This window comes from Drosophila serrata, unplaced genomic scaffold (assembly GCF_035046125.1).
Source record: "Drosophila serrata isolate PLE 108 unplaced genomic scaffold, ASM3504612v1 contig_382, whole genome shotgun sequence".
Classification (NCBI taxonomy): Eukaryota; Metazoa; Arthropoda; class Insecta; order Diptera; family Drosophilidae; genus Drosophila; species Drosophila serrata.
Window position 1 is genome coordinate 2,532,591 of NW_028257280.1, and position 12,878 is coordinate 2,545,468.

At 38.4% G+C, this 12,878-nt stretch overlaps 1 protein-coding gene across 1 annotated transcript in view; it reads left to right on the forward strand.

The window, feature by feature from the left end:
* Dhc98D (Dynein heavy chain at 89D) overlaps positions 1-12,878 on the forward strand; it is a 41,241-nt gene that overhangs the window by 23,196 nt on the left and 5,167 nt on the right. Inside the window, exons 33-37 of the mRNA XM_020956369.2 lie at positions 7-195; positions 254-1,050; positions 1,110-1,474; positions 9,075-11,380; positions 12,127-12,198. Coding sequence (XP_020812028.2) covers positions 7-195; positions 254-1,050; positions 1,110-1,474; positions 9,075-11,380; positions 12,127-12,198 — 3,729 coding nt within the window. The remainder of the gene's footprint in view (positions 1-6; positions 196-253; positions 1,051-1,109; positions 1,475-9,074; positions 11,381-12,126; positions 12,199-12,878) is intronic.

A 12,878-nucleotide genomic window follows, 5' to 3' on the forward strand; every position in this document is an offset into this window, starting at 1 on the left:
CCGCAGATGGTGATTGTGGACCTGCCGCCAACACCCTCCAAGTTCCATTATATCTTCAATCTAAAGGATCTGTCGCGGATCTTCGCTGGGATGCTGCTCATCGAGCCCACGTGCTTCAAGGGTCTGCGGGACCTGATCAGAGTGTGGCGTAACGAGTATACTAGGATAATATGCGATCGCCTGATATCAGACAATGTAAGTATGTCATGGATATCCAATTTCCAAAGATAACATTATTTGAAATGCCTTCCAGGACATCCTGAATGTGCGGCGTAATCTGGCCACTGAGGTGGGTGAATGTTTCCCGCCATCTTTCGAAGAGGAATATGGTTTCATTGATGCCGACGCCGCGGAGGCGGAAGCCCAGGCTCGACTCCTCTACGAGCCTTCCAAGACGGACACTGACTTCGGTGAGGAGGAGGGAGAAGAGGAGGAGGAAGGCGAGGGCGAAGCTCCTCAGGTTATACTCTCGCTCAAGGACTATGTCCTCCGCGATCCGCTGCTCTTTGGAGATTTCCGCAACTTTACCAACGAATCGGAGGCGCGTTTATACGAGGATCTGCTGGACTACAACTCCGTGTTCTCCCTGTTCACCGAAATCCTCGAGGAGTACTGCGAGCGGAAGGTAAAGATGACCCTGGTCTTGTTCGAGGACTGCTTGCAGCATCTGACGCGCGTCCACCGCACGCTTCGTATGAATCGCGGTCACGTGCTGCTCATCGGTGTCGGTGGCAGTGGCAAGAAGTGCGTGACCCGCCTGGCCGCCTTCGCCGCCGAGTGCGACGTCTTCGAGATCACCATATCGCGTGGCTACAATGAAGCTGCCTTCCGCGAGGACCTTAAAGTCCTGTACACTATTGCAGGGGTCAAGCGGAAGAAGGTGGTCTTCCTGTTTACCGCAGCCCAGGTGGCCGAAGAAGGTTTCCTGGAGTTGATCAATAATATCCTGACCGTTGGCCAAGTTCCAGCCCTGTTCGCAGATGAAGACAAGGATGGCATTGTCAATCAAGTCCGCAAATTTGCGGAAGAGGAGGGATACTCGGCTTCCAAGTAAGGACATTTTACTGACAGAAACATGACCCTTTTACGATAAATATTTTCGTTTCCAGAGATTCAGTTTGGGCCTACTTTCTGCGCACCTGTGCCGAAAACCTCCATGTGGTTCTGTGCATGTCTCCTGCTGGCGATGCTCTGCGCAATCGCTGCCGCAACTTCCCTGGACTCATTGGTAGCACATACATCGACTGGGTGTTCCCGTGGCCCAGTCAGGCCTTGTATGCAGTGGCCAAGCTCTTCCTCAGCGAGCACGCTTTGATTCCGGCTAAACATCGGGAGGCTATCGTGGAACATGTGGTCCATGTCCATACCACAATACAGCAGTATTCCAGGGACTATTTAGCCAAGCTGAGGCGTAATAATTTCGTGACGCCAAAGCATTATCTGGACTACTTAAACACCTATAGAGGATTGCTGGGTATGTGCTCTTTTTATTATACCCTTATAGGGTATTGTAATTTTAGTCAGCAGCTTGTAGAACTGTAAAGAACTCATTTCCGAGTAAATTTGCAGTACGCAGTTTGTTTCCCCTTATAAAAACTAGCATAGCAAAAGTTTCCGAATTAAAATGAATGCATTTTTGGCTAAGTTATGAATTTTTTAAAATTGGATTTATACACAAAATTGTCATAAAATATAAATAAATACCGGCCAAAAGAATGGTATTATAATTTTAGTCAGTAGCTTCAAAAACTGTGAAGGACTCATTTCCGACCCCATAAATCATATATATTATTGATCACCATCAACAGCTGAATCGATCTAACTATGTCGGGTTGAAAAAAAAATTTTGAAAAATTTCTCGATTTTTGCTAAAAACGATAAGGGGTTACATCATTAAAATTGTCAAAAATCGACAAAAAATTTAATTTTTTAACATTTTAAATTGAGTATGCAGTTTTGTTGCCCTTATAAAAACTAGCATAGGACAGCTTTCCGAATTGAAATTAATGCATTTTTGGCTTAGTTATAAATATTTTAAAATTTGATTGATGGACAAAATTGTCATATAAAATCTAGATAGACACCTACTCGAATGAATGGTAATTATAATTTTAGTCACAAGCTTGTAGAACTGCATTTCCGAGTAAATTGAGTACGCAGTTTGTTTCCCCTTATAAAAACTAGCATAGCAAATGTTTCCGAATTAAAATTAATGCATTTTTGGCTTAGTTATGAATTTTTTAAAATGGATTTATACACAAAATTGTCATAAAATATAAATAAATACCGGCCGAAAGAATGGTATTATAATTGAAGTCAGAAGCTTGTAGAACTGTACAGGACTCATTTCCGAGTAAATTCAATACGCAGTTTGTTTCCCCTTATAAAAACTAGCAAAGCAAAAGTTTCCGAATTAAAATGAATGCATTTTTGGCTAAGTTATGAATTTTTTAAAATTGGATTTATGCACAAAATTGCATAAAATATAAATAAATACCGGCCAAAAGAATGGTATTATAATTTTAGTCAGAAGCTTCAAAAACTGTGAAGGACTCATTTCCGACCCCATAAATCATATATATTATTGATCACCATCAACAGCTGAATCGATCTAACTATGTCGGGTTGAAAAAAAAAATTTTGAAAATTTTCTCGATTTTTGCTAAAAACGATAAGGGGTTACATCATTAAAATTGTCAAAAATCGACAAAAAATTTAATTTTTTAACATTTTAAATTGAGTATGCAGTTTTGTTGCCCTTATAAAAACTAGCATAGGACAGCTTTCCGAATTGAAATTAATGCATTTTTGGCTTAGTTATGAATATTTTAAAATTTGATTGATGGACAAAATTGTCATATAAAATATAGATAAACACCGAAAGAATGGTATTATAATTTTAGTCTGAAGCTTGTAGAACTGCATTTCCGAGTAAATTGAGTACGCATTTTGTTTCCCCTTATAAAAACTAGCATAGCAAAAGTTTCCGAATTAAAATGAATGCATTTTTGGCTTAGTTATGAATTTTTTAAAATGGATTTATACACAAAATTGTCATAAAATATAAATAAATACCGGCCGAAAGAATGGTATTATAATTTTAGTCAGTAGCTTCAAAAACTGTGAAGGACTCATTTCCGACCCCATAAATCATATATATTATTGATCACCATCAACAGCTGAATCGATCTAACTATGTCGGGTTGAAAAAAAAATTTTGAAAAATTTCTCGATTTTTGCTAAAAACGATAAGGGGTTACATCATTAAAATTGTCAAAAATCGACAAAAAATTGAATTTTTTAACATTTTAAATTGAGTATGCAGTTTTGTTGCCCTTATAAAAACTAGCATAGGACAGCTTTCCGAATTGAAATTAATGCATTTTTGGCTTAGTTATGAATATTTTAAAATTTGATTGATGGACAAAATTGTCATATAAAATATAGATAAACACCTACTCAAAGAATAGTAATTTAACTTTAGTCAGAAGCTTGTAGAACTGCATTTCCGAGTAAATTGAGTACGCAGTTTGTTTCCCCTTATAAAAACTAGCATAGCAAAAGTTTCCGAATTAAAATGAATGCATTTTTGGCTTAGTTATGAATTTTTTAAAATTGGATTTATACACAAAATTGCCTTAAAATATAAATAAATACCGGCCGAAAGAATGGTATTATAATTTTAGCCAGAAGCTTGTAGAACTGTACAGCACTCATTTCCGAGTAAATTCAGTAAGCAGTTTGTTTCCCCTTATAAAAACTAGAGTAGCAAAAGTTTCCGAATTAAAATGAATGCATTTTTGGCTAAGTTATGAATTTTTTAAAATTGGATTGCCAAAAAATATAAATAAATACCGGCCAAAAGAATGGTATTATAATTTTAGTCAGAAGCTTCAAAAACTGTGAAGGACTCATTTCCGACCCCATAAATCATATATATTATTGATCACCATCAACAGCTGAATCGATCTAACTATGTCGGGTTGAAACAAAAATGTTGAAAATTTTCTCGATTTTTGCAAAAAACGATAAGGGGTTACATCATTAAAATTGTCAAAAATCGACAAAAAATTGAATTTTTTAACATTTTAAATTGAGTATGCAGTTTTGTTGCCCTTATAAAAACTAGCATAGGACAGCTTTCCGAATTGAAATTAATGCAGTTTTGGCTTAGTTATCAATATTTTAAAATTTGATTGATGGACAAAACTGGCATAAAAAATATAGATAAACACCGAATGAATGGTATTATAATTTTAGTCTGAAGCTTGTAGAACTGCATTTCCGAGTAAATTGAGTACGCATTTTGTTTCCCCTTATAAAAACTAGCATAGGAAAGTTTCCGAATTGAAATTCAAAAGTTTCCGAATTAAAATGAATGCATTTTTGGCTTAGTTATGAATTTTTTAAAATTGGATTTATACACAAAATTGCCTTAAAATATAAATAAATACCGGCCGAAAGAATGGTATTATAATTTTAGCCAGAAGCTTGTAGAACTGTACAGCACTCATTTCCGAGTAAATTCAGTAAGCAGTTTGTTTCCCCTTATAAAAACTAGCGTAGCAAAAGTTTCCGAATTAAAATGAATGCATTTTTGGCTAAGTTATGAATTTTTTAAAATTGGATTGCCAAAAAATATAAATAAATACCGGCCAAAAGAATGGTATTATAATTTTAGTCAGAAGCTTCAAAAACTGTGAAGGACTCATTTCCGACCCCATAAATCATATATATTATTGATCACCATCAACAGCTGAATCGATCTAACTATGTCGGGTTGAAACAAAAATGTTGAAAATTTTCTCGATTTTTGCAAAAAACGATAAAACGATCATTAAAATTGTCAAAAATCGACAAAAAATTGAATTTTTTAACATTTTAAATTGAGTATGCAGTTTTGTTGCCCTTATAAAAATTAGCATAGGACAGCTTTCCGAATTGAAATTAATGCAGTTTTGGCTTAGTTATGAATATTTTAAAATTAGATTTTTGGACAAAATTGTCATATAAAATATAGATAAACACCGAATGAATGGTATTATAATTTTAGTCTGAAGCTTGTAGAACTGCATTTCCGAGTAAATTGAGTACGCATTTTGTTTCCCCTTATAAAAACTAGCATAGCAAAAGTTTCCGAGTTAAAATGAATGCATTTTTGGCTTAATTATGAATTTTTTCAAATTGGATTTATACACAAAATTGCCTTAAAATATAAATAAATACCGGCCGAAAGAATGGTATTATAATTTTAGCCAGAAGCTTGTAGAACTGTACAGCACTCATTTCCGAGTAAATTCAGTAAGCAGTTTGTTTCCCCTTATAAAAACTAGCGTAGCAAAAGTTTCCGAATTAAAATGAATGCATTTTTGGCTAAGTTATGAATTTTTTAAAATTGGATTGCCAAAAAATATAAATAAATACCGGCCAAAAGAATGGTATTATAATTTTAGTCAGAAGCTTCAAAAACTGTGAAGGACTCATTTCCGACCCCATAAATCATATATATTATTGATCACCATCAACAGCTGAATCGATCTAACTATGTCGGGTTGAAACAAAAATGTTGAAAATTTTCTCGATTTTTGCAAAAAACGATAAGGGGTTACATCATTAAAATTGTCAAAAATCGACAAAAAATTGAATTTTTTAACATTTTAAATTGAGTATGCAGTTTTGTTGCCCTTATAAAAATTAGCATAGGACAGCTTTCCGAATTGAAATTAATGCAGTTTTGGCTTAGTTATGAATATTTTAAAATTAGATTTTTGGACAAAATTGTCATATAAAATATAGATAAACACCGAATGAATGGTATTATAATTTTAGTCTGAAGCTTGTAGAACTGCATTTCCGAGTAAATTGAGTACGCATTTTGTTTCCCCTTATAAAAACTAGCATAGCAAAAGTTTCCGAATTAAAATGAATGCATTTTTGGCTTAATTATGAATTTTTTCAAATTGGATTTATACACAAAATTGCCTTAAAATATAAATAAATACCGGCCGAAAGAATGGTATTATAATTTTAGCCAGAAGCTTGTAGAACTGTACAGCACTCATTTCCGAGTAAATTCAGTAAGCAGTTTGTTTCCCCTTATAAAAACTAGCGTAGCAAAAGTTTCCGAATTAAAATGAATGCATTTTTGGCTAAGTTATGAATTTTTTAAAATTGGATTGCCAAAAAATATAAATAAATACCGGCCAAAAGAATGGTATTATAATTTTAGTCAGAAGCTTCAAAAACTGTGAAGGACTCATTTCCGACCCCATAAATCATATATATTGTTGATCACCATCAACAGCTGAATCGATCTAACTGTGTCGGGTTGAAACAAAAATGTTGAAAATTTTCTCGATTTTTGCAAAAAACGATAAGGGGTTACATCATTAAAATTGTCAAAAATCGACAAAAAATTGAATTTTTTAACATTTTAAATTGAGTATGCAGTTTTGTTGCCCTTATAAAAACTAGCATAGGACAGCTTTCCGAATTGAAATTAATGCAGTTTTGGCTTAGTTATCAATATTTTAAAATTTGATTGATGGACAAAACTGGCATAAAAAATATAGATAAATACCGACTAAAAGAATAGTAATTTAACTTTAGTCAGAAGCTTGTAGAACTGCATTTCCGAGTAAATTGAGTACGCATTTTGTTTCCCCTTATAAAAACTAGCATAGCAAAAGTTTCCGAATTAAAATGAATGCATTTTTGGCTTAGTTATGAATTTTTTAAAATTGGATTTATACACAAAATTGCCTTAAAATATAAATAAATACCGGCCGAAAGAATGGTATTATAATTTTAGCCAGAAGCTTGTAGAACTGTACAGCACTCATTTCCGAGTAAATTCAGTAAGCAGTTTGTTTCCCCTTATAAAAACTAGAGTAGCAAAAGTTTCCGAATTAAAATGAATGCATTTTTGGCTAAGTTATGAATTTTTTAAAATTGGATTGCCAAAAAATATAAATAAATACCGGCCAAAAGAATGGTATTATAATTTTAGTCAGAAGCTTCAAAAACTGTGAAGGACTCATTTCCGACCCCATAAATCATATATATTATTGATCACCATCAACAGCTGAATCGATCTAACTATTCGGGTTGAAATATTAATTTTATGTCGGGTTGAAACAAAAATGTTGAAAATTTTCTCGATTTTTGCAAAAAACGATAAGGGGTTACATCATTAAAATTGTCAAAAATCGACAAAAAATTGAATTTTTTAACATTTTAAATTGAGTATGCAGTTTTGTTGCCCTTATAAAAATTAGCATAGGACAGCTTTCCGAATTGAAATTAATGCAGTTTTGGCTTAGTTATGAATATTTTAAAATTAGATTTTTGGACAAAATTGTCATATAAAATATAGATAAACACCGAATGAATGGTATTATAATTTTAGTCTGAAGCTTGTAGAACTGCATTTCCGAGTAAATTGAGTACGCATTTGGTTTCCCCTTATAAAAACTAGCATAGCAAAAGTTTCCGAATTAAAATGAATGCATTTTTGGCTTAATTATGAATTTTTTCAAATTGGATTTATACACAAAATTGCCTTAAAATATAAATAAATACCGGCCGAAAGAATGGTATTATAATTTTAGCCAGAAGCTTGTAGAACTGTACAGCACTCATTTCCGAGTAAATTCAGTAAGCAGTTTGTTTCCCCTTATAAAAACTAGAGTAGCAAAAGTTTCCGAATTAAAATGAATGCATTTTTGGCTAAGTTATGAATTTTTTAAAATTGGATTGCCAAAAAATATAAATAAATACCGGCCAAAAGAATGGTATTATAATTTTAGTCAGAAGCTTCAAAAACTGTGAAGGACTCATTTCCGACCCCATAAAACATATATATTATTGATCACCATCAACAGCTGAATCAATCTAACTTTGTCGGGTTGAAAACGAAATTTTGAAAATTTTCTCGATTTTTGCTAAAAACGATAAGGGGTTACATCATTAAAATTGTCAAAAATCGACAAAAAATTTAATTTTTTAACATTTTAAATTGAGTAAGCAGTTTTGTAGCCCTTATAAAAACTACCATAGGACAGCTTTCCGAATTGAAATTAATGCATTTTTGGCTTAGTTATGAATATTTTAAATTTTGATTGATGGACAAAATTGTCATATAAAATATAGATAAACACCTACTCAAAGAATAGTAATTTAACTTTAGTCAGAAGCTTGTAGAACTGCATTTCCGAGTAAATTGAGTACGCAGTTTGTTTCCCCTTATAAAAACTAGCATAGCAAAAGTTTCCGAATTAAAATGAATGCATTTTTGGCTTAGTTATAAATTTTTTAAAATTGGATTTATACAAAAAATTATCATAAAATATAAATAAATACCGGCCGAAAGAATGGTATTATAATTTTAGTCAGAAGCTTCAAAAACTGTGAAGGACTCATTTCCGACCCCATAAATCATATATATTATTGATCACCATCAACAGCTGAATCAATCTAACTTTGTCGGGTTGAAAACAAAATTTTGAAAATTTTCTCGATTTTTGCTTAAAACGATAAGGGGTTACATCAGTAAAATTGTCAAAAATCGACAAAAAATTTAATTTTTTAACATTTTAAATTGAGTATGCAGTTTTGTAGCTCTTATAAAAACTAGCATAGGACAGCTTTCCGAATTGAAATTAATGCATTTTTGGCTTAGTTATGAATATTTTAAAGTTTGATCGATGGACAAAATTTTCATATAAAATATAGATAAACACCTACTCAAAGAATAGTAATTTAACGTTAGTCAGAAGCTTGTAGAACTGCATTTCCGACTAAATTGAGTACGCAGTTTGTTTCCCCTTATAAAAACTAGCATAGCAAAAGTTTCCAAATTGAATTAGCTATGCCAAAAATGAAATCATTTCAATTTCGAAACAATTTTATAATCAAATAAAAATATCAACAAATATCGTTTCAAAGAAAACGAATTTCTTAAGCTTACTTATTTTTGATTTCCGATACATACCTATAATTAATTTGCAATTGCAAGAAAGTTAGCTTCTTTTCTTGTTTGTAGTAGCATATTTTGAAATTACTCTTCTTTTCAGAGGAAAAGGCGAAATTCATTACCCAGCAACGCTCCCGTCTTGGCGAGGGCATCAAAAAAATCGAAGAGGCTTCTGTACAAATCGACGATCTACGCATTATTGTCACGGAGCAGAAAAAGAACGTGGCCGTCGCCTCGGAGGAGTGCGAGACCATGCTGGTCACCATCGAGTCCTCAACGGTGAAGGCCAATACAAAGAAGGCCGAAGCCTCGGAGAAATCCGTCGAAGTGGAGGTCAAGGGCAAGCAGATTGCCATCGAGAAAGATGAGGCCGAGGAGATTCTAGCAGATGCTATGCCGGCCCTCGAAGAGGCCAGGCGGGCTCTGTCCGAGCTGGAAAAGGCGCAGATCACCGAGATCCGATCCTTTGCCACGCCCCCAGCCGCCGTGCAAGTGGTATGCGAGTGCGTGGCCATTCTGAAAGGCATTAAGGAGATCAACTGGAAGTCGGCCAAGGGTATGATGAGTGACGTGAACTTCCTCAAGAGTCTGATGGAGATGGATTGCGAGGCTCTGACGCAAAAGCAGATCACTCAGTGCCGGCAGCACATGAAGACCCAGAACCTGGACGACATGGGCAAGATCTCCGTAGCCGGAGCCGGCCTCCTGAAATTCGTGAAGGCTGTCCTAGGCTTCTTCGAGGTGTACCGCGAGGTTAAGCCGAAGAAGGAGCGCGTTGACTTCCTTGTCGAGGAGCAGGAGGTGCAGATCAAGCTTCTCAACCACCTGAACAGTGAGATCCAGAAGCTGGAGGAGAAACTATCCGAGTTGAATGAGAACTACGCTGTGTCCATGAAGCAAATGCGCGCCCTCACTGAGATGATGCAGCAGGCAGAACGGCGCCTGATAGCCTCCGACAAGCTGATCAGCGGCTTATCTTCCGAGCTGATCCGCTGGAGCAAGGAGATGGCCAGTCTGGGGCAGCAGCTAACAGAGAGTGTGGGCATGTGTCTGATTAGCGCCTCATTCCTAGCCTATACCGGTGCCTTCACCTGGGAGTTCCGCAAGGCGATGGTCTTCGAAGACTGGCTCGAGGATATCGTCTCCTTGGACATACCAATTTCCCTGCCCTTCAGGATCGACTCTTACCTCACCACCGATGTGGAGATCTCGCAGTGGAGCAACGAAGGACTGCCGCCGGACGAGCTGTCCATCCAGAACGGCATCCTCACAATGCGGGCTTCCCGCTTCCCGCTCTGCATCGATCCCCAGCTGCAGGCTCTGCAGTGGATCCGTAAAAAGGAAATGCGGAACAACCTCAAGGTGCTCTCCTTCGGCGACTTTGACTTCCTAAAGCAGCTGGAGATGGCCATCATGTACGGCACGCCGGTCCTCTTCGAGGATGTGGATGACTACATAGACCCTGTGATCGACGACATCCTGCAAAAGAACCTGCGCACTCAGGGCGGCCGCAAGTTCGTCATGCTGGGCGACAAGGAAGTGGACTGGGATCCCGGCTTCCGGGTCTATCTCACCACCAAGTTCTCCAACCCCAAGTTCGATCCGGCCGTCTACGCCAAGGCACTGGTCATCAATTACACGGTTACACAGACAGGTTTGGAGGACCAGCTGCTAAGCGTTGTGGTGGGCACCGAGCGTCCCGATCTGGAGGCGCAGCGCGAGTCCCTTATCGCCCAGACCAGCGAGAACAAGCAACTGCTGCAGCAGCTCGAGGATTCCCTGCTGCGTGAGCTGGCCACCTCGACGGGCAACATGCTGGACAACACGGAGCTGATTGAGACGCTGGAGAACACCAAGACCAAGGCGGCCGTCGTCATGGAGCAGCTGAAGCTGGCGGCCGACACGGCGGCTGACATTGAGGTACTGCGTAACGGCTACCGCCCGGCAGCCAAACGCGGAGCCGTACTCTTTTTCGCGCTCTCGGACATGGCGACCGTGAACAGCATGTACCAGTATGCGCTGGCCGCCTACCTGGACGTCTTTGTCTACTCGCTCCGCAAGGCCGTGCCGGATGCCAGTCTGAATAAGCGCCTGAACAACATCATCAAGACGCTAACGGAGAATGTCTACTGCTACGGTTGCACGGGCATTTTTGAGCGGCACAAGCTGCTCTTCTCCTTCCAGATAGCCACCAAGCTGGCCCAGCGGGACGGCATCCTGCTGCAGTCCGAGCTGGACTTCTTCATTAAGGGCAACATTGCTTTGACGAAAAGTGAACGCTCCAATCCCTGCAAATGGCTGCCAGAAAAGAGCTGGGAGGATCTGCTCAAGCTGGCCTTTGATTTCCCTGAGATCTTTGGCACCTTGCCGGATCATTTTAGCCGTTTTCTACCAGAGTGGAAGGAGGTAGGTTCGATTCACGTTAAACGATATTCTGTTTGATTATCCATCTAATTTTCGTCCGTATATATAATTGACCACCATATATTAGTCGTATATAAATAGAAATATAATACAGAATCATTCAATGTACACTCTAGAAGATACATATATATGTTTTAAAGCCCGCTTAAAATATCTGGTTTTTTAGGATATATTATTAATAAAACCATAAAGCTGGAATATTTAAGATACTCTCCTTGTTAAAGTGTATTTAAACCCATATTTAAGTGCCCCAAAAAAAAACCACATCTCTGAACCGTAAAAGGGGTTCAACCCTGCTCTGTTAAATGTTCATGTTTTCCATATTTATTTATTTTTTGTTTGGTTTCCATTTCTTTTTTCTTGTATTTCCCATTCCGATTTTCCCGCTGCTCGCTTGGGTGCATCATCTTCAACGTCAACGTCAACTCGGATGCCGTTATCAAATTGCTGCTACTGCCACTGGAACTGCTCTGTGGACGATGCTATAAAATGCACAACAACAATGGCAACAACCATAAACAACAACAACAACAACGACCTGGACTTGGATGGTCGATGGGACCGTAACGGCTCCTTCTCCCGGCTCTGATTCGGATCCTGACTGGCATGTGGCATTCACTGACTTCCGTTCCGTTGCCGACTACGACGACGCTCATTTTGCCTTGCACTTATCGCCATCGCCATCGCCATCGTCATCCGAATGCCCATGAACTGGGTCCATCGCTCAGTGGTTCGACTTGGAGAATCCCGAGGAGGTGGCATGTCCGGGCGACTACAACATCAAATGCAATGCATTCCAGGCAAGTGCCGGCCCTGCCGCTGCTGTGTATTCACCCACTCGCTTTGCATGCTTTCAGTTTCGAGTGGTCCTGGCCAGGAGCTCCTCCAACTCAAGCTTCAGGTCCTCTCCACAGCCCGTTGCTGTTGCTCTTGCCATTGCCGTTGCCATTGAGCGTTATTGGATTTCGTACTTTATGCTCGCTTCTAGTGGATTATTATGTACAAGCCGGGCCAAGCCAGGGCAGGCCAGAGCCACACCCACTGGGGATACCACAGCACTTTGGGCGTTTAGTTTTACTCGACTTTTGCTACGTCCTGCAACTTTGGCGCACATTTTCTTCTCAAGTTATTAGCAGCCTGTTTTTGTCAGCCAGCCTGCTGTCTCTATATGGATCTCTCTTTCTCCCCCTATCCCCTGTCGCCTACGTCTGTGTGCATTACCATATTTTATCAATTTTCCAAACCATTAGATGAGCGGCAATTTGCGCCCGCAGTCGCACTTGAAACCAGCACAGCGTCAAGCCAAGCGAGCCCAATTTGCACTTGAGTTGTGCTGGAAACCGCAGGAGCAACAGCAACAGCAAGAGCAACGTAAGCCGCCACAAGAAGAGGAGGAGCTACTGGCCAACTATGTGCGAGTGATGATGACGAGCTGTCGCCGGCTCATTGTCATTGTGGCGGGGTATTAAAATGTCTAAAG